The 21,460-nt window shown below is 31.0% G+C and overlaps 3 protein-coding genes across 4 annotated transcripts; all 3 read left to right on the top strand.

The window, feature by feature from the left end:
* Window positions 1-1,890: 1,890 nt before the first annotated feature.
* LOC107005105 (GDT1-like protein 3) lies at window positions 1,891-6,898 on the top strand. Of its 2 annotated transcripts, XM_015203602.2 has the most exons (10): window positions 1,891-2,009; window positions 2,219-2,342; window positions 2,443-2,511; window positions 4,345-4,482; window positions 4,811-4,909; window positions 5,066-5,138; window positions 5,546-5,634; window positions 5,775-5,858; window positions 6,012-6,071; window positions 6,461-6,898. In XM_015203602.2, exons 2-10 carry the CDS (start codon window positions 2,268-2,270, stop codon window positions 6,647-6,649), a joined length of 876 nt encoding a protein of 291 aa, XP_015059088.1. In that variant the 5' UTR covers window positions 1,891-2,009; window positions 2,219-2,267; the 3' UTR covers window positions 6,650-6,898. The 2 variants fall into 2 exon arrangements, with proteins under 2 accessions (XP_015059088.1, XP_015059087.1); XM_015203601.2 differs by having other exon boundaries at window positions 1,930-2,342.
* Window positions 6,899-9,459: 2,561 nt separating this feature from the next.
* Window positions 9,460-11,527, top strand: LOC107004098 (CRIB domain-containing protein RIC4-like). The gene is made up of 3 exons (XM_015202327.2): window positions 9,460-9,683; window positions 10,553-10,654; window positions 11,104-11,527. The coding sequence occupies exons 1-3, from the start codon at window positions 9,554-9,556 to the stop codon at window positions 11,367-11,369; spliced, it is 498 nt and encodes a 165-aa protein (XP_015057813.1). The 5' UTR covers window positions 9,460-9,553; the 3' UTR covers window positions 11,370-11,527.
* Window positions 11,528-15,807: 4,280 nt separating this feature from the next.
* Window positions 15,808-20,486, top strand: LOC107004630 (methylenetetrahydrofolate reductase 2-like). Its single transcript, XM_015202911.1, has 11 exons — window positions 15,808-16,338; window positions 17,433-17,493; window positions 17,650-17,732; window positions 17,871-18,044; window positions 18,162-18,335; window positions 18,445-18,545; window positions 18,920-19,031; window positions 19,136-19,216; window positions 19,301-19,478; window positions 19,618-19,952; window positions 20,166-20,486. The coding sequence occupies exons 1-11, from the start codon at window positions 15,937-15,939 to the stop codon at window positions 20,247-20,249; spliced, it is 1,785 nt and encodes a 594-aa protein (XP_015058397.1). The 5' UTR covers window positions 15,808-15,936; the 3' UTR covers window positions 20,250-20,486.
* The last annotated feature ends 974 nt before the right edge of the window (window positions 20,487-21,460 follow it).

Genomic DNA, 21,460 nt, shown 5'->3' with positions numbered 1-21,460 from the left:
CTCATTTTTTTTATGTGCAAATATTAGTGTAAAATTTTGTTGATTTGTTTTTTTTTATTCGAAAGGGGTTAAATTATATTTAAATTATGTGAAATGAAATAATTTTATTATCCCTTAGAAAATTGGTTTCGAATTTATATATGCCTTTAAGAAAATACATTTAGCATTATCCTTTTGGATTAATTAATTTTATTTTTTGATATTTTTTAAAAAAGAAATTACTAGTATTTTTGCACATGTTTGTTTTCACTTTATTGCAATAATAAATAATAAAAATAATATTAATCATAAAAATAAATGAACGACATTTACAAGAGGACATTGGTCTAGGCATTAACGAGCAATTGAAAAATTAAATAAAATGTGTTACATTGAAGTTTTACTTTAATTACTTAGACTTTAGCTTATTAAATACATTTGTTATTTCAAACATGAATATTTATTTACTCGGTAAATATTTAACTTACTAAAATCTCGTAAACAGTCGATAAATTAGTAATATGTTCAATTGAAATTCGCGTGAATGTGACATTTGACAGCGACTCTAATAACTGTCATATCCTATAATTTATTTACTGTGTATTTACTGATATCAACCATCACCAAAATACATTTATCGTTAGTTACGATTGTCAACTACTTTCTTTATCGGTTTTCGCTATACAATTATTATTACCGCAAATCTTTATGGATTAGTTATCAGCGGCATCTACCAACTCGCCATTATGTTGTCATTATCCGTAATTATCCTACTCGTTATCTAATAACAAAGGCAATTAAATTGATTCTCAAGACTCAAAAGCTTCAAGACTGAATATTTCTATATTTTAAGTGACTAATTTAACTAATGATATGTTCAGACGCATTTACAAGTTACATATTTTTTTTTAAAAAAAGAAATTGTAGCTAGATATATATCTAATTCAAACTATTTAAACTTTGATCTCGTAAAATGCACATAAGCTAATTCAATTAACACTATGCTTTATTTTATTGAAAAGGTGGAAAATAATAAACATTAAACTAAAAAACAAATAATAATAATAATAATAATAATAATAATAATAATAATAAAAGTTGACATATTGTGATTTGTTGCCTTGTCGGTGAAGTGACCAAATAAGAAAAATGTGAGAAAAAGGGGTATAAAATCAACAACTCAAATCAAGTGGAAGGTCCATTTTTGATTAATCTATGGATCGTTTGTTACTTGAGATAATATGAAAATTTTTAAATTTAATTTTGAAAAATAAATTTATATTAAATTTAATTATTATAATAATAATATATTTAAATATATTTTATTAGTTTTTTTGATGTACATAGATTTAAATATTAATCATCTCTTAATTTTAATTAATGTTATAAATTCATATTCAAGTGTCATGGTGAAATATTTCACATTATTTCGTTCACTTTGAAATGATTTCATCAATCTCCAAATGAAACAAATTAATTCAATAATTACAAGAGAGAAGTATTGATAATATTTTCTAACTTGATACAAATTATAAAGTGGTATCAGACTCTTATAAAAACATGATTTTTTAATAAAAAAACCTCGAGAGAAGTATATCTTTGAATTTGACAAGAATTATTAGTTATATCTCTTAAACTATTAACAACCTTACAAGTCCCAACAATAATAACAACATATTCAGTAAAATATCACTAAGTCGGATATGAGAAAGATAGAATATGCACACATCTTAATATTATCTCGGATAGATAGAAAGACTATTAAGTTTGATTGATGCTAATATTATCTCGAATAGATAGAAAGTATTAAGTTTGTTCGATGTTATTATCACCAGTAATAATATATTTAATGAAATTTTATAAATGAAATCGGTAGAAAATAAAATTTATATAAATTTTAGTATTTGGTCAAGATTATTTCCGAAAGACTTGAAATTAGAATATAGGTGAAGTTTAGTACTAGAGAGACGGTTTTCGAAAGAGGTCGGAATGGTGTAGAGCCCCCAAAAACTACTAACATTTGCCACTTGGTAAGGCCTAGCTTTGGGGAGATCTTGCTACTCTCTTTGCTTCTCCTTTGTGTCCGCAAGATCTCCTCTTCTTCTCATCTCTTTCCATTTTCCCCTTTTTCAAGATCCATTGACACCCTTTTCAAGATCCATTGACACCCTTTTCAATTCCTTTAAGTAAACTCACCTTTTTCCCCATTAATTTTGCTTATTTGCTGTTTTTCTTGAAGAATTTCAAGGACTGGGGCTGATACTCAATTACCCAGAAAGAAAAACGACATGGGTTTGCTTTCAAACCCCAAATTTATATGGATCTTGTTACTTCTCATCAGTATCCCTTTGATTTCGGCTCAGGTAGTGTGAAAGTTTGTTTTTTTATGAGTTTTATTTGGGTATGAGTAATGGGTGTGCCATGGATTTTGACTTTTTTTTTGTTTGTGTTGGGTTTATTTAGGAAGCTGGGGATGAAACTCAAATTGTTGAGTCAGGTGGACGGTTCAAAGATCTGGGGAGGCGGAGCAAAGTGAGTATACTCATTTCATTTGTAGTTTGTTGTATGTTGAGGTTGTGAAAATTTGCAGAATGTGTGTAATTTTTATGCTTAGTAAGGTGTATAAATTAGCTTGATGTGCATAAATATACAGCATTTGTGTAGTTTATAAGCATAGAGAGGTACAACATTTGCTTGATGTGTGTGTGCTAAACAGAGGTGGATCAGGAATTTAGATTTAGTAGGTTTGAAACTCCACTAATGTGAATGTGCATGTCATAACATAACGCCGGAATAGAGGATCTTGTGGTTAGGATTTTTTGTCCTTTTGTTCACATGTAATGAAGCTTAGCATCGAATGTTCAAGTAAATCTTAAGCATGGAGCTAAGTTGAGATCAAACATGTGGTTTACCTAGTGTGTAGAGTGGCATGTTGTATGCACCGCGTGAGCATCCATTACAGGGAGTGCCACTTTAGTTTGATATGCTTTTGTCGGAGCAATAGTACCGGATTCAATGATTCAGTTCTATGTATCAATGATTGAGGTGAATAAATTGTAATAATTTTCTTATAACAAAATGTGTGCTAACTGGTAAAAACCAAATGTCGGAGGAACATGTAAAGCCTTGGGGTTTTAAATAGCAAGGTCAAGTTCATCAAGTAATTGTCTTTGTCGTTACACTAGTTATGCTAATACTTCACCTATCAACATAGAGTTGTTCAACTAAAAAGTGACAAGTGAGGTACATCCAAGTGAGAAGTCCTTCACCTCCAACCATAAGTTTAGGGGTTCAAGTCATTAAGGAGCAAATTAGTAGTGTATTGTCTCGCCTATCCTTCCGTACTAGTAATCATAGTATATCTCCTATAGTTTCTTGTCCTTCCGAGTTCTTTTAGTATCTACCGTCTCTTGTACTTCAGTTATCACACTATTTTGTTGTAGTTACTGCACTTTTTCGGAATGCTTTGTCATGCTCGTGATTTCTTCACTTCCGTTATTTCTTTTTAGATATATTTTTCCTTGAACTGAGGGTCTATCGGAAACAACCTCTCTACCTCCCAAGGCAGTGGAAAGGCCTGCGTACAGTCTACCCTTCCTAGATCCCGTTTGTGAGATTACATTGGGTTTGTTTGGGGGGGGGGGTTGCCATATCAGGAAAAAAGAAAAAGAAGTTACAACAGCGATTGAATATATGATAGAATTGATACCTTGATATCACTCTTCTGATAATTGATATGTAGTGTGTTGAGGTTGAAAAATTGAAAGAACTGCAAATAAGAATTGGTTCCTTCTATTGTGCAAGATTTGAAAACCAATGGGTTACCACTAATTTGATGTCAAATATAAAGTGACACTATTTGAGGAGCTAAGGTGTTAATTTGACTTATGTATTATGTAAAAAGTAATTTATAAGCATAGTAAAAACAATAATTAGGAAGTCAACTTATTGAGATATCATCATATTGAGTTTAAACTTGTTTCTTCAAATGAATTTTTATTTCAAGACATGTAAAAAGTCATATAAGATAATTGAATGGTGTCTCACATTTTGGTATTCACCAAATAATAGGAACTTCTTGTTTAGTAAAAATAGTAATTGGGAAGTCAACTTTATTGATATATCATCATATCGAGTTTAAACTTGGTTCTTCAAATGAGTTTTTATTTTAAGACATATAGAAGTCATATAAGATAATTGAATGGTGTCACACATCTTGGTATTTCTCTAAATAATAGGAACTTCTTGTTTGAATGGGGAGAAGGGAAATAATTCTTATCCCTTAGCTTAAATGATCTAGCTTAGAATTTCTGTCATGTGGATTTCTTGATCACTTTATTGAGTTTGCCTTTATCCACTGTTCAGATTATAGTCGAGAAAATTAAGACTGGTGCTGTGAGGGGTGACGATCCAGATTCTATTGATTTTGGTCTGGATGTGGACTCTAATCTTGGCACTCTTGATGCCTTATTTGCTAGTTTGTCAATGATTCTTGTCAGCGAGGTCAGTAACTCCGCCATTGTGTACTTTATTTTTTACTATTGCTGTATACTTTTTGCAGTTAATTTCTGGTTAGTTCTACTTTTCTCCATGACAGAGCTTGTATACTAGTTTGTGGTCTGCTTTTACGATATTATTACTGATGACTATGAGGTTCTGTTGGAAAATTTATAACTTACAAAAAAGCTGGTTGGAGACTTTTACAGGAACACCTCTGTTTGTCGAACCAAACTGCAGTTTGGCGATGAATTATTCATTTTTGCAGCGCCCTCCTCAAAATGTTGCCTTACTCTCCATTTAATATGTGTTTTCTGGATGGCTATGCTGCTAGATTGGTGATGAGACATTTATAATAGCAGCTCTGATGGCAATGCGTCACCCCAAATCAATCGTTTTATCCGGTGCGCTCAGTGCCTTGTTTGTTATGACTGTAAGTAATTGAATTTCCTTCCCTACTTTGCTAGTTCACACATGCAACATTTCTCTCCCTTCATTATGTTCAATTATTTCTTTTTCATTTACAGTTCTCTCTTAGTATGTGCAAAACTGTTAGTGCTAACTCTAGGTCTCCTCTTCTTATAACTAGATACTTTCTACCGGGCTTGGGAGGATAGTGCCAAATCTGATATCAAGGAAGCATACAAATAGTGCCGCTACAGGTTTGTGTTTTACAAATTGCTCTTCTGTAATTGTCTTATTTACTAACACTGTGATGCCTTCTGTTGATTTTAGATTTTCAACTGTCTATAAAATGTTGCCTTGGAACCTGACAGAATTTTCCAGTGTTCTTATTCCAGTTTCTCACCAGATTTTCTATCCTTTGTGTAAAGTTGAAGTAGTGAATAGCTACTTGTTCTTTCTATGCAACGTGAAGTAAATTATGATTTTTCGTTGGGTTTGCAATACTACTACAATTTTTTCGGTTTTGCCTTCTTGATATGCCTACTTTCCCCTTTGTATTCCTTTGCTTTATATTTCCCCATATTTTTGTGGGACAAGACCGATTCTATCCTTACCATTCTTATTTCGTTCGCTTGGATAGTTACAAAGTCCTATTTTTGTGCAGTTCTTTATCTCTTTTTCGGGCTTCGACTTCTCTATATTGCATGGAGATCATCAGATTCAAAGGCTTCCCAGAAAAAGGAAATAGAGGAAGTATGTTCCCCCTTTCTGTTGTTTAGGTGTTTTATATTGCTATATGTTCTCGCATAAAACTCGGGAGTACTACTTTTGATTTTATCTTTGTCTAGAGATGACTGTAAATTTGACTGCTCGGTGAATATGAAATATCTCAGGTGGAAGAGAAGCTTGAAGCTGGACAAGGGAAAGCAGCTTTCAGGCGATTCTTTTCTAGATTCCTTACACCCATATTTTTGGAGGTATGTCTGTGCAATTCATGCAGAAGAATGTTCCCTTATTTTTAAATTTCACTCAGTTGGTACGGCAATATCAGTTTAGTACTTCATTACAATCCTAGAATCTGCAAAATTTCTAAAGATAACTAACATTTGTTGTTGTTGATATCTGTGTAGGCCTTTATCTTGACCTTTCTGGCAGAGTGGGGAGACCGTAGCCAGATAGCAACAATTGCTGTAAGATTTTCTTATTCCCTTTTGACTGTGGCTCGTAATAAGCTGGGCACTACTTTTATCATCATTTGCTCGTTAATGTCTTGTTTATCAGAGCTGCAGTTTAACCTCTGAGTTCTGACTGACTTGCGAAGTGACCCTTGTCTTCCCTAAAAACCTTAATGGTGTTCGTATGACAAGTCATTAATGAGCTAGTGCATAATGTTAGGACACATGAAAATCCCGGTATTTTTAAATGAAAGTAAAGAAGATCAACCATTGGAGACGGGTAGAGGGGAGGGTGCATTATCCAACGAGATTAACTGATAAGTAGATTGTGTAGCATTAATAACTTCACGTATGCCATTAACGTTCAAGGATGTCTTCAACTGATTATGATCTTCGTTCTACAGCTAGCTACACACAAAAACGCAATTGGAGTTGCTGTTGGGGCAACAATAGGACACACTATATGTACTTCAGTGGCAGTGATAGGTGGAAGCATGCTTGCATCCAAGATCTCACAGCGAACAGTAGCTACAATCGGAGGCCTACTTTTCCTCGGGTTTTCCTTGTCATCGTATTTCTATCCACCTCTATGATTTTGACTTCATACAATCTCTAATTCTTCAGGAATCGCGTTGCTCCAGTCTTTTCTCGGTTATTCCATAAGTAGGCTTAAGAGGGAAACAAATTATTTGTACTACAGGAGTTTAACCTTGATTTCTTTTTCTGTGTGTAAATGCAAGCATATTGAATATGTTTTACATGAATCAGAAAAATTGGCAGTTGTCCTATGTTTACATTGTTGTAAAAAAGAATGGAAAATTGCATGGTATTTTCCATTCTTATTGAGGCTCTGATTAATCTAGATTCGTGCCACGTAACACCTATTTAAGGGAAAAGCGGAAGCTTCCTAACAAGATTTTTCGTACTCTAACTTTGAGATCTCTAGTAAAAGATGGAGGGATTCTATTCGTTTCACTACAACCCTTGTGGGTGTTCGTCACCGTGTCAATGTTTGGTAGTGGTGTTAACTTCGCATATTTATATCTGCATAACATTCACGAGAATTTGTCTAATTTTATTAATATCTGCATAACATTCACGAGAATTTATCTTATTTTATATAAGATAGAATGCGAAATATTAGCTAATTTACCATTTTCTGTTAATTGAATAAATATTGAAATATTATCTCCACTAATTAATAAGCTTAATTTTTTATGTCTATTTTGCCATTGTTGTTTCAATGATGGTCACCTTCCTCCAAAAAGATACCTAATTAATTGGTATTTTCTTAATACTAATGATTATTTTCAGATAATATATTGACTGACAAGTAATTAGGTCTTCTATCTTTGTTTCATTATTAAAAAAGAAAAAAAAAAGAACATTTTAGTTAAGTTTCAACAACACAAAAAAATTATTTTATTTCCTTCATACCTTTTTATTTATATTAATCATCAGGTTCAAAATTCCTTGCTTACGACGACAACGAATTTGTTCTTTTGAATCGAATTTATCGCACACAACTTATCTAGCGGAGTAACTTACGAGGTTTACACTGTGCATACCCAAAAGATTACTTTCATTGTCAATAAATAAATTAAGTCCTCATTTACTTAATCTATAATATTAGTCATAGACTAATAAAGTTTAACTTTAGTCTAGTATTTAATTATACCTATATATATGCAATTAAAATGGATAATGTAGCCATTTTGTTAGGTTTGTTATTTTTTCAGTCCCCACAAATGTAGATGCACTTATCTACCTCTATGCCTAAACTTGGGTAAATGTCCAAATCAAATTAAAACAAACAATTAAAAAAGATTTATAAGGACCATGACCTTTAGGAATGTTTTGTTTCTTCATTTTAAAAAGCAAGCTGATGTCTGGTATTCGTATTGAACCCTCGATTAATCTGAATTCTCATAGTGTAAGGTCAATTTAAAGAGAAAGCGCTCTCTATTAGATTTTTTTTCATTCAAATTCAAAGGTCTCGATTCAAAACATCAGATTAAAAATTTGAGGACTTTTTCTATCTCACGATAACGTTTGTGATTGTACTTTAGTTTTATTGGGCATGACTATGGATATATGCTGATTTGTATTTCTTTTAACTCTTAACTAAAGAGTTTTAGCCTTCTAGCTTAGTTTGATATTTATGTAAGTCGGAGATAATTAATAAGTATTCGATGGAATAATTAATGTGTGTAAACTAGCTTAGACACTACTGTTATAAAATGAAGAAATATTAGTAAGTATTACAAGTTACATTTTACAATATAATAGATAAAATTGATTGATTATATATAATCATTACATTATGAGTGGATATGAAATAAATTATCAATCCATACATGAATAATTCAATGCAAGACATGATTTGGACACTAATTTTTAGTTACACTAAAATGCTTGTAATACACTTCATAAAAGGTGGAGTCCAATTTAAGTATATGATTGAAAAAAATAAATTAAAAAAATATATAATGAAATGAAAGAAAATGAAAAAAGAACTTATATATTATAAGTGTCAATTGGACTGATCATCACTACTGTTTGGTATGATATTTCCAACAAAAATAAATGGTGACTTCTCCTCTAAGAGTGGCAAGTAAAAAGATAAGACCCCACCATATGCATTACCCCCCTAACATGCAAATAAAATTTAACTCATATACGCTGACAGTATATAGTACGTGAGATATTATTGGAGCATTGAAATGATTAGTTATAACTTATCGACCTTATTTTTCAAGTTATTATAACATTATCAAGAAATCACTAGTTTTTTATAGACGTTCCGTTGAAATTTGGCTTGTTGGTAAGGAGTTTTATACAAAAAAAAAAAAAGTCAGTTGAAAACGTTGCTGACGAGCCAAATTCCGATGGATTCTATCGAAAATCCCTATTAAAAATTCGTGATTTTATGATGGTTCAGCTTTTAAAGATTTGTGTAACCAGTAAGTTATTGGCATGTGATGAGTAATTCATAGATATGAAATAAATTTATCAGTCTCTTGCAGAAATGTAATCTACGATTAAGTATAATAGACCCTTGTGATCGAATCAGATGCAATAATAAAGCTTTATCATCTAATCCTTTCTCAAATTTCGTGTATCTCTAATGTATCGAGCTATCTTTTTTTTAGTTTGTAAAAGTTAAATCTCTAATCTAACCTATACAAAGAAAGGGAAACAAAGATAAAGACATGTATAATGTAAAGTTGGAATTTCTTGTTTAATTAATGTAATGTTTTATGATTTAGACATGCTAATTAAGTTCTTTTTGCATCATCTAAATATTTGTTAAATACTGTACAATTATTCTGACTTAACAACAAAGGTACCTACCCTATTTTGCATTATATAACAAACTATTGTCTTTCACCAACCATATTCTTCTTCTTATTAATTCATCAATATCTCAACAAAAAAAAAAAAAAAAACTTAGACATTTTTTTTTTGAATTTTTGGTGTTTTTTTTAATACAAAAAATGAGGTATAGAATGGAAAGATTTGTGTTACTTCCATTTTCTGTGGGTTGTATTTCTGAATCAAGTGTTGCAATTGGTCATCAACAGCATAAAAGTTCAAGTCTTCATCAACCAAACTTAATTCCTACAAGTTTGTTTCTCTTGACGCCGTTACGTTTATCTCATTTAAATGTTTAAGTTGTTATATGAGATAATAGTATGGTTTTTATTTTGTTTACTTGTGTTTTCAATGCGCTTGCTAGGTTTTTTTTGTGTTAGTTTTGATTCTTTTTGATGAGTCAAATGCGTGAAAATTCTTTTTGATAATGAATGGTGGTGAAAAGACTCGAAGATCTTTTATATTTATTCGTTGATTTCATGTAAAAGTTTAATCTGTTACGGTAATTTCAGAGAGAATGATCTTTTATATTTATTAATCATGTTTTCAGTATACAAACTTCTTCACATGATACTTTGATTTTTTTTTATGAGCTAAACATGTGAAAATTTATTTTAATAATGTGTTACGGGCGAGATTTGAATGTAATTAGATACTTGTATGTTTTCTGTTATCATGTTAAATTGTATGATCATTTCATTAAAAGGTTAAATTGTTAAGATCGTTTCGTTACGCTTAAGTTAAGGTGAGACTCGAATAGGGAGGATTTTTAACTACTCTGAAGTCATGTTGAATTATGTGATCATCTAAAAGTTTTAGAGTGAATTGACGAATTTTATATTCATAATTATGTTTTCAACACACTAATTTCCTCGTGGGTTAACCTGATTCTTTTTTATGAGTCAAACACTTGATAATATGTTAACGACGTTAATCTAACAAAGGACTTTTGTCTAGTCTGGAATTATATTGAATTGTGTGGTTATTCTTATCTAAAAATTATAATGTTAAAAATATTACGTTTTAATTTTTTAATTATGTCTTCAACAAATCCGCAATTAAATAAATTGATATAAAAAATTTGTGATAATTATGATTTTTATTTTTTTGCCATAATGCAGAAATGCTAGAAGAAGAGAAGGAAGAAAATTTGAAGAACCAATTAGGCCTTCCCAAATTTCAAAGGCTTTTTAAGAATTTCAAAAACTTGTCTCACTTATTTGGTGAGTTCTCCTTTCAATACATTTTTTTTAATTAAAAAAAGTATAATATAATAAATTATACATTATAACAATAAAGTCAAATTCAAACAAACAAAATTCAATAACTTTTTATATTTTCTTAAATTTCGTATAAAGTCAAAATTATTAGTAAAGTTTGTTTACCTACTTATATATATACCTTAATATGATAGAAAATAGTAATGTGATTTTATTGTTATAGTAGTTAACGTTTCGTTATTCAAAAACATTATAACATTCAATAATCATGTGCGAGACACGTGACGTTTTACAGCTCAGTTATAGAGTTGTCTACACTTTCAACCCTAGCGATAAGGGTTCGTATCTCACTGTATGTACGAGATTAAGTTATTTATTATGGATCGTGATGGATAAATATTTTTGATCGATCAGTCAATTTTTCGTAACTTTTTTTTTTTTTTTTGAAATAGTGGATAAGGACCAAATGGAAGAAGAAGAGGAAGAAATGGGGATGGAAATAGGATTACCAACAGATGTGAAGCATGTAACTCATATTGGAATTGATGGTGGTGAAGTTAATACTTCATTAATCCTTAATTCAACAAAGACTAATTGGGATTATGTTAATCTCAAATCACCTAATCATGATTTACTCACTCAATTCTCTTCTAATTTCTCTTTTCCAAATATGGCTAATCACTCCCCTAATCACACATCTATGGCTACTTCCTCTTAATTAATATTGTAAAATTCTACTTAATACTTTTGGTTTTGTTTTACCAAAAGTAATTGTACTTTTATGATTACAATTGCTTATATAGTTTGTTGTGTGTGGGAAAAAAAAATATTCCAAATGTATATTTTAATCTTTTCTTTTTCTTTTTTACTAAAGAACAAATGAGCTTATTAATTATTATTATTATTATTATTTAATAACTTTAATCCAAGTTTTGCATTTATATTAAGAAAGTTATTTAATATATATGTATTCATGAGAAATGAAATGTAGTGGTCCTAAATTGGCAAATGGTGTAAAATAATCAATAATTAGTTAAGAACCTACTATCTAAAAAAGTTCATAATTTTAAATTTATAAATTTTAAATTTTAAATTCGTCTCTATATGTATAAATAATGATGAAGATTATAAAAAATTAAGAATTATCAATTTTAACAGAAGAAACATGTCGAAGTTCAGATCATCAAATTTTAACTGACTTATTAGTAAATTAAAAGGTTGGTAAAATTTTGATGAGTTAAAAGTTCAAAAACATTACACATATTAATTAGATATAGGATTATGAAAAGTTGACAACAACCCCACTTTACATCAGGTTTAATTAATTCAGATTCATATTGAAAAATTTTACTTTTTTCAAAAAATCATTTTTTATATAAAAAAATAATTTTATTCGTTTCACAATTTGAATTTAAAATCTCTCACTAAAAAGTAAAAAGCAATTAAATAATTTTAAATTACAACAAAATTATTTTAACAAAAAACGCGTAAAGATATTAACTCTTAATATCGATCAAATTAAGAGGAAAAAAAATAACATCTTAGTAGGTATACAAAGTAGATTGCTCAATGTTTTACTAAAATATTTTATTTATTATTTTAAAAAATAAAAATAGTTGGTAAATGATTGTGACATTGTTATTCCTTTTAAACCTCTTGGAAAAGCAACACTTGAGTATAAGGCATTTGCAAGTTTATATTAATAGTTATTAATTATAAAAGTTTTGTGCTAGAAAATTATTTAAATTTTATATATTGATAATTTAAAGATCTTTTACGTTATCAAATTATATAAAGATGAGTTGTCATAAAATTTAGTAAATATAAAATAAATCCATCATTAGTAATCACAAAATACTATATTTTTTCAAGCTATTCTTACTCTTATAGTATATCTCTAAATTATATATATATATATTTTAGTTTTTTTATATTTGATTAAACAAAAGATTTTTATTTTTTTTCTTAAATTTAACGAATATGACTTCTCTAATTGAAGTAGTGAAAAGTTGAATAAGTGACGTTTCAAGTTTATTGTCTCCTCTCCAGATCACTGAACCGTCAGTCCTTGACCATCCTACCCCTTGCAACCCCCGACCCCACTCCCCATCCCTACACACCTCTAAATAATATATAAATATTTTCGAGATAATATTATCTTACTTACTTTTCAAACATTAAAAATAAATAAAAAAACTCACTTATTTTACAAAAAAAATATTCATCAAAAAATCATTTTCCGCGAAAAACATTTTTTCTTCCAACCAAACACACTAAATTGCTTCTCTTTTTTTGAAGGAGAACCACAAGTCACAACTATCACCGACAAAAAAAAAGATATTTTGGGAAATTAGTAAATAGAGAATAAAAGATTTTAAAAAAGAACTTTGGGGAATAAATATTATATTATTTATTATAATTGTGGATAAGATGAATATATTCTTAAACCACCTCATTCTAATATTTAATACATTTCTAGTTATATTTTTAATTTATTTTTACCTATATTTAATACATTAATGGTAAAAGTAAATCTTGTATTTTGTCGACCAAGAACAACAAATTAATTTGGTTGAAAATTAAAACATTTTTTAATGTTTAATCTTTGATTAAATTATTCAATTTTTCTTCTCCCACTTTTTTTTTTTTAAAAAAAATATTTTCTTGTTGAAGGTGAAAAGACATTATAGGTAAGTGATATTGATATATTTTTTCTTTGAAAACAACACGTGACAAATATGGATTTATAATAAATAATTTTTTCCTTTATTTCTTTTTAAAGATAGACAACTAAATAAATTAAGAGAAACAAAAAGATATAACGAAAATTAAAATATTTAAATGTAATCTTATATTCCACCAATGAGTTGCAACAATAAGATAGTGTAACATAGAAAGCAAAATCAAGACATTATCAGAAATAAAATTAATATTACCACAAACACTACTAAATCTAAATCTATAGGAAGTAAATAAAAGATTTATAAAATTTATTTTAAAATTATTATTTTTATCTCACGTATCAAAAAAATGGATCGATATTATTATAATATAATCTAGATGTATTTTGCTTTTCAATAAATGTTGTGGCCTTGCCTAGTTGGGAAGGTGATAGCGTTATTGCTTTTATGATAATTGTGTGCCATATATTAAAATATTTTGTTAAAAGTTATTTATTATTTAAAATATTAAAAAAATATCCAACAAAAAGTATATTTTGTTATAAAAGGAAGTGTTTCTCATGAAAAACCAAAATTCTTTTACTTATTTTCTATAATGATTTAATAAGCAAACAAAACTAACATTTTCGTATTTTTTTAAATATAATTTAAATAAATATATATATATTTTTATGTGAAATTGATCAATTTCTAAATATTTACATGGCCAAAGTTATAATTAATTATTATACATTTTTATGTCACTTTCTATAAATATAATAAAATAAAAGAGTCGATATGGAGGTTGGAGCAACTTGGGTTGTTGAGTAGGGCCCCAAATTAATTAGTAGAAAAAATAATTTTTTTAATTATTTATTTACATAGAAAAAAATAAGTCATTTAGCCCAAAATTTAATATGATAATAATTATTTTTCTATCTCAACTTATATAATATGATTTTTTAGCAATTCACCCCCCCCCCCAAAAAAAAAAAAGCCTTTTATATCATATAATTAGAAAAATAATTATTTATAAGTTCCATCAGTATACACACGATTTCTTTTAATAGGAGCCTATTATCATATGAGTTAAACAACATATCATAACTCATATTATATCGTTTGATTTTAGAGAATTCTTTGGAGTATAAATTTACTTCACACGTGGTCATACCGACAAAACGAAAATAAATTACAGCAATAATGATGTATCAATAAATTGAAAATGAATTGTCACTAAAAAAGGTTTAACTTCAATTTTTCTCTGTTAATTTTACTGAGATGATTAATAATTACATAAAAATTTTATAGCTTATTTTAAATAAAAAATTTATATTTCTTGCGAATTAAAATATTTATATAAATTAAATTAAAGAAATATATTTTAATTACACAAATTGAAAAGTGGCTATTAGTAAATTTTTTATCTAATTGGGGGTTGTTGGATACCAAATTTCCACGACATGGGGGTTGATGTAGCTGCGTTTCTTCTTATGGTTAGGTTTTGTTTGGTACGAGATTAAAAAAATTATCTCGAGATAAATTTATATCGTTAATTAAATATCGTATAAATTTTACCCAACTTATATTTTGTTTCTTTCATAATTTTATTGCTCATATTATATTAGTATATTATTTTAATGAATATAACATTTAGATAAATTTTATTATTTTCCATTGTTTTATAATCTCACATCTCAATAATTTAAAAACATACAATTCCTGATATAAGGTAAAGCCGTAACGACATGAGACACCAAATTGATTGTTACCTAATATGAGATTTTTTGTTATTATCTAATCGTAAACATCACTTTACTTGACGATTTGAACTTAAATACACCGTTAAATTCTCATCAAGTTTAAGGGTGTTCTCAAAATCGTTCTTTCGATTTTTTTAAAATAACAGCCTCATGCACTTACAAGAGTTTGAGATCACTTGCTATGTTTAGTTAGTCAAATAAAAGTGTTTTCAAGTATGTCAATACTTCAAGAACTAAACTGATAATTTATCCCAAAAGTTCAGCGGTGTTTTCCAATACTTCTCTGCCTGTTCGTATTCATAACCGCATCAGGCCTCCAAGGTGAACAACCTCTGGTAGATCGAACAGTGCATGCAAGGGAAGTAGGCAAAATGGATCCGTAACTTCAGGAAAAGGATTCGCTCCGTGGGATGGGCACGGGGTCCCAATCTCGAACCCGTCGATTGTCAGTGGACTGCTCGAGCTGTTCCTTCGACGAGAGCGGATCTCGTCGTGTGCCAATTGGGAGACGAACTGGGAACGGGTTCTTAAGGGGGCTTCCCAGAGCGTCGAACAACCAACTCAGAACTGGTACGAACAAGGGGAATCCGACTGTTTCATTAAGGAATTATAATCTCGGAATAATTTAAAACCCTCATTACCAAACAACCCCTTATAATGGTACCCCACCACCACTCACCAACTTTTTCTATCTTTTTCTACTTATATCCTCCTAACCTCACTTGCCCCCTTTGTACCAATCACCACCAAGCTGCTTCTACTATAAAAAAGCTGCATTTTTTTTCAAGATTCTTGCCAAATCTTGAATCTTGAACAAAATTTTTCACTAATCCAACACCCCCATTTTCAATTTTTCAAGAAAATGAAGGTAATTGAGAAGATTCAAGAAGCAGCCAAGACTGACAAAGTGATATTTTCGTTCGAATTTTTCCCACCAAAGACTGATGATGGGGTTGAAAATCTGTTTGAAAGAATGGAAAGAATGGTTGCTCATGGTCCATCTTTTTGTGATATAACATGGGGTGCTGGTGGTTCAACAGCAGATCTGACACTTGAGATTGTTAATAGGATGCAGAATATGGTGTGTGTTGAATCTATGATGCATTTGACATGTACAAATATGCCTGTTGAAAAAATTGATCATGCGCTTGATACTATTAAGGCTAATGGTATTCAAAATGTTCTTGCTCTTCGTGGAGATCCTCCTCATGGTCAGGATAAGTTTGTTCAGGTTGAAGGTGGATTTGCTTGTGCTTTGGATCTGGTAAAATTTGTAACTTTTGCTCTTTCTTTTTTCATATTGGATCTAGTTTGCATTATGATATTCATAATTGTTTGAATTGTGGATTGAATACATATATAGACACTCAAAGTTGACATGATTAATCACATAGACATGTTCCTGTTGAGAACTCAGCCTAAACACATTTGTGATTACTTAATTGTGATATGTGTCAATATGTCCCTTCGCGTGTTGGCCTGATTCTCGGACACGATTTATCTAAATGTGTTTGCTTTTTGGAAGGTGATGAGATTTAAGATCAGGACTCTAGTTGTTTGTTGTGCTACCATGTTAAATTGTGCGGACCACCTTGTTTAAAAGGTTAAGATTTTAGATGTTATGTTTTGGTTGGTGGAATGTTTGTGGTAGTAGTTAGAGAGAGCACACTTTTGATTACTTAATTATGTTATGTCTTGATATGTCCCTTCATGTGTTGGCCTGATTCTCGGATCCAATTTATCAAATGTGTTTTGGATGACGATGAGATTTGAAATCAGAACTAGTTGCTTGTGTGATCAACTCGTTTAAAAGGTTAAGCTTTTAGGCATTGTGTTATGGTTGGTGTAATATTTGTGGTAGTATTTAGAGATAACACACTTTTTAATTACTTAATTATATTATGTCTCGACATGCCCCTTCATGCGTTGGCCTTATATTCGGACACCGACTTGTAGAAATATGTTTTGGTTTTGGGTGACGATGTGATTTGAACTCAAAGACTAGTTGCTTGATTTGATACCATATTAAATTGTGTGGACCACCTCATTTAAAACTTGTTTGTAGACTTTATGTTATGGCTGGTGCAATATTTGACTAAGTAGTTAGAGAGAACACACTTTTAATTATGTATGTCTTAATGCGTACCTTCACATGTTGGCCTGATTTATGGACCCAACTTATTGAAATATCTCTAGCTTTTTCAGTGTCGATGAGATTTGAACTTAGGACCAGTTGCTTGCTTTGATACCATGATAAATTGTGCAACCAGCTTATGTAAAAGTTTTGAGTATTTAGAGATTTTGTTATGGCTGGTGCAGTATTTGTGTAGTATTAATTGATTTTCTTTTTGGTTTTAGGTGAAGCATATGCGTGCCAAGTATGGGGATTACTTTGGGATAACTATTGCAGGTTATCCAGGTTGGTGGCTACTGCTATCTTGGGCTTTACGTTGTTTATTTGGACAAATATGGACCGTGATTTACTTATTCCGCATTAGTCTTTAAAGCAGAAACGAGTTCTCGTTTTTCTGTTGTTTGTGTGCTGTTAGTGAATGCTAATTTGATTCTTTTTCAGAGGCACATCCTGATGTTATACCTGCTAATGGAATAGCTACCAAAGAGATTTATGAAAATGACCTTGCTTACCTTAAAAAAAAGGTAGTCTATTCCCAGCATTACGTTTTTCATACGACAGATGTAATGCCTGTGGTATTAATCTGGCATCAAAGGGATATTTTATGTCGCTTTTGATTTGTTTATGAGTTTGAGGTACTTATGTTAACCTGTATTCTACAGGTTGATGCTGGAGCTGATGTTATTGTAACTCAACTCTTCTACGATACTGATATTTTCCTAAAATTTGTCAATGATTGCCGCCAAATTGGAATTAACTGCCCCATCGTTCCGGGTATCATGCCCATTAACAATTACAAGGGCTTCTTGCGCATGACTGGATTTTGCAAGACTAAGGTATCCCCATATTATGTGTTACATTCAATAAAAACTATATTGCTAATTAAGACATAAGAAAGGTTGATTAGCAGCTCTTGCATCATAGACACTCAGTTGTCTTTAATTATGTTGTAGATTCCGGATGAGATAATGGCTGCATTGGAACCTATTAAGGACAATGAAGAGGCTGTCAAAGCCTATGGAATTCACCTTGGAACTGAGATGTGCAAAAAGATTTTAGCCACTGGCATTAAGACCTTGCATCTTTATACATTGAACATGGAGAAATCAGCATTGGCCATTTTGATGGTTTATTTTCTTACCTTCGAACTTTCTACTTCGAAATTTATGAAACAATCATGATCTGTAATATAGGCAAGAATTCAACTTACAAATGTGAGACGTCTTGGATATGCAGAATCTTGGATTAATCGAAGAGTCCAAAATTTCTAGGCCATTGCCTTGGAGACGTCCTGCAAATGTTTTCCGTGTTAAGGAGGATGTGCGTCCTATATTTTGGTATGTAGAGATGTGAATTAATGTCTGAGTACAACTCTTATATTGTGATGATAATATGATCTATCATCGTCGTAGTTTCTTGTTCTTTCAATTTCTGTGACTATTGTTGTTTCTTATACTTCAGTCACCATATTATTTAGTTGTTGTTACTGTTCCTTCCTGTTAGCATGCTATGTAGTGTTTTCCTTGTTACTCCACAGCTTCTTCACTTCCGTATTTTGTCTGTCCAAAACTACTTTGAATTGCTTCCTTTTTTTTTTTTTTTGAACCGAGGGTCTATCAAAAACAACCTCTCACCTTTCTACCTACCATAAAGGTAGGGCACTGAGTTCTGTTGTTGTTGTAATCTGATCTGTCATTGTCAATGATGGTAGGGCGAATCGTCCAAAGAGCTACATTTCAAGGACCACAGGTTGGGATGAATACCCACATGGTAGATGGAGCAATGCTCAAAATCCATCATATGGAGCACTTACCGACTATCAGGTAATTGCAACTTGTTTTGTTCGTATAGATCTCTCTGAGGAATAATTAGTTAAATCATTTACGAATAAATATTTGAAGAGTTATCTTCTTTTGAACCTCTACAGTTCATGCGTGCACGCTCAAGAGATAAGAAGCTTCAAGAGGAATGGGCTGCGGCTTTGAATAGCGTGGAAGATATCTACGAGGTATGATTTTCAGATACAGTTCATTTCTTGTCAAAACCAAAGACTTGTTCCGAACGTTTGGTACTAACAGAATTTTCACATCAGAAATTCAAGGACTACTGTCTTGGAAAGCTGAGAAGCTGCCCGTGGTCTGAGTTAGATGGTCTTCAGCCAGAGACAAAGATCATAAACGAAAAGTTGGGTCAGGTCAACACGAAAGGCTTCCTGACTATTAACAGCCAACCAGCAGTTAATGCTGAGAAGTCCGACTCTCCTTCTGTTGGTAAGTTCGGTTCCTAGACCTTCCACCTGAACACACTATCCTCCCCAGGCCCCAGAATGCGGGACTACACTGGATATGTTGTTGTTTTTCCAATTATAGCGACTTTCTTATTGACCGGCTTATTGATCTTTTTCTGCAGGATGGGGTGGCCCCGGCGGATATGTTTATCAAAAGGCATACTTGGAGTTCTTCTGCTCTCAGGAGAAGTTGAACGCCCTTGTTGAGAAATGCAAGTCTTTCCCTTACCTAACTTACATGGCTGTAAACAAGGAAGGAAACTGGATCTCCAACGTCAACCAAACCGACATCAACGCTGTGACATGGGGAGTTTTCCCAGCTAAGGAAATTATACAACCAACTGTCGTTGATCCCGCCAGCTTCATGATATGGAAGGATGAGGCATTTGAAATCTGGTCAAGAGGATGGGCTCAATTATACCCAGAGACTGATCCATCAAGAAAATTGCTTGAACAAGTATGTATTTAACAACTTATTCTCTTTTCGTTAAGAAATATGACTTTCTGAGATAATAACTATTACTTGATCATCCGAGAAATCAACCTTGCATATAGTTCAGTACTCATCCATTCTTTTCAACTTCAACCATATATTGTCCGAACGCCTTTGTGTTATGTAGTTGCTCTTGTACATACCGATAAATATATATCTTTTGTTTTTTCGTTACAGGTTCAGAACAGTTACTTCTTGGTCAGCCTCGTCGATAACGACTACATCAATGGTGATTTGTTTTCCATCTTCAAGGATATCTGAAACTAACCAAGAAAACTCAGTTTCTCAACTTTTTTTAGTCCCATTTTATTCCAAGAATTTTTACTGGATGTTGTTACTATTATTATTGTTATTATTGTTGTTGTTCTATGTTCTTATAATAGGAATAATTTAAAGGGATTTGTTCCTTTCAATTTATTCTTTTTCTCTTCAAATTTGATGTACTTTGCCTTTTAAGGCTTCAATCTTTACAAATTTATAAGCAATTATCCTTCCACACCTCTTGTTCTGTGTGCAATTATTTATGGATGAGTTACACATTTGGTCGATCGGTCAAAAATTATTATATTCACTAGTTAAATATAAAAGGGAAAAAGGATAAATATATCCAGATATCTTCCGTCATACTTTTGGGATATTGATAATGTAGCAGTCTAAAAATTAGAGCATATATACGTTTCGCTCTAACGGAAGACTAAATAGAGACACGTGATGCAATCTTATTCGTCGATCTGATATTTAATAAATATCGGGTTAGTGGATAAGATTATAACACGTGTACACCCGTTAGTATAAAGGGTATATATGCTCTAGTTTTTGGACGACAAAGACACTAACGTCCCAAAAGTATGATGAAAGATATCTGCTTACCATTTACGATAGTTTTAATGTATATTTGTCATTTTTTCCAATATAAAGAAAGTATACACTATTGTTTATTGAAGATGCATTTAGTTGGTAACTTGCTATGCTTGTTTTATTTTTTTAAATTTTATGACTATGAGTATGAATGTATCTGAATTATAAAGATCTATAATATAGAAGGTTATTCATCTCGTTCTATATTATCATTAGTGTCACTATCGCTCATCGTACTATTCACAACCATCTTAATCAAACACCGCTATCATCATAGGAAGTCTCACCGCCATTACAATCGTTGTTGTCAACCATTATTACTACACAATAACCAATTATCATCGTCTACCAACAATATATATCGTCAATCACTATTATTGGTCATTATGTACCACTATAAGTTAAGCTATCACCACCAACCACCATTACTATCAACTGTTATTCATAATCACTACCATCATCAACTACGACACTAATCATCGAATCAAAATTATCACCGTTACTTATCACCATTATGAATCATCACACCTTTTTGCTTTTCAAACCTATGATTAAAAAAAGTACTTATTTCTTTGTGCTTTTAAAAATTCAACATTTTTCCAATAATATATATA

The sequence above is a fragment of the Solanum pennellii genome, chromosome 11 (genome assembly GCF_001406875.1).
Source record: "Solanum pennellii chromosome 11, SPENNV200".
Classification (NCBI taxonomy): domain Eukaryota; kingdom Viridiplantae; phylum Streptophyta; class Magnoliopsida; order Solanales; family Solanaceae; genus Solanum; species Solanum pennellii.
The sequence above is the reverse complement of the archived record's forward strand: the minus strand, read 5'-3'. Positions and strand labels throughout refer to the sequence as shown.

What these genes read in the sequence shown, in the direction of transcription:
- LOC107004098 (XM_015202327.2), top strand. Translation starts at nt 9,554, where the DNA reads ATGAGGTATAGAATGGAAAGATTTGTGTTACTTCCATTTTCTGTGGGT. An exon ending in ACCAAACTTAATTCCTACAA is followed by an intron (nt 9,684 to 10,552) that starts GTTTGTTTCTCT and finishes GCCATAATGCAG; the next exon opens with AAATGCTAGAAGAAGAGAAG. An exon ending in AAACTTGTCTCACTTATTTG is followed by an intron (nt 10,655 to 11,103) that starts GTGAGTTCTCCT and finishes TTTTTGAAATAG; the next exon opens with TGGATAAGGACCAAATGGAA.
- LOC107005105 (XM_015203602.2), top strand. Translation starts at nt 2,268, where the DNA reads ATGGGTTTGCTTTCAAACCCCAAATTTATATGGATCTTGTTACTTCTC. An exon ending in TCCCTTTGATTTCGGCTCAG is followed by an intron (nt 2,343 to 2,442) that starts GTAGTGTGAAAG and finishes GGGTTTATTTAG; the next exon opens with GAAGCTGGGGATGAAACTCA. An exon ending in GTGCCTTGTTTGTTATGACT is followed by an intron (nt 4,910 to 5,065) that starts GTAAGTAATTGA and finishes TCTTATAACTAG; the next exon opens with ATACTTTCTACCGGGCTTGG.
- LOC107004630 (XM_015202911.1), top strand. Translation starts at nt 15,937, where the DNA reads ATGAAGGTAATTGAGAAGATTCAAGAAGCAGCCAAGACTGACAAAGTG. An exon ending in TTGCTTGTGCTTTGGATCTG is followed by an intron (nt 16,339 to 17,432) that starts GTAAAATTTGTA and finishes TTTTGGTTTTAG; the next exon opens with GTGAAGCATATGCGTGCCAA. An exon ending in GCGTGGAAGATATCTACGAG is followed by an intron (nt 19,217 to 19,300) that starts GTATGATTTTCA and finishes TTTTCACATCAG; the next exon opens with AAATTCAAGGACTACTGTCT.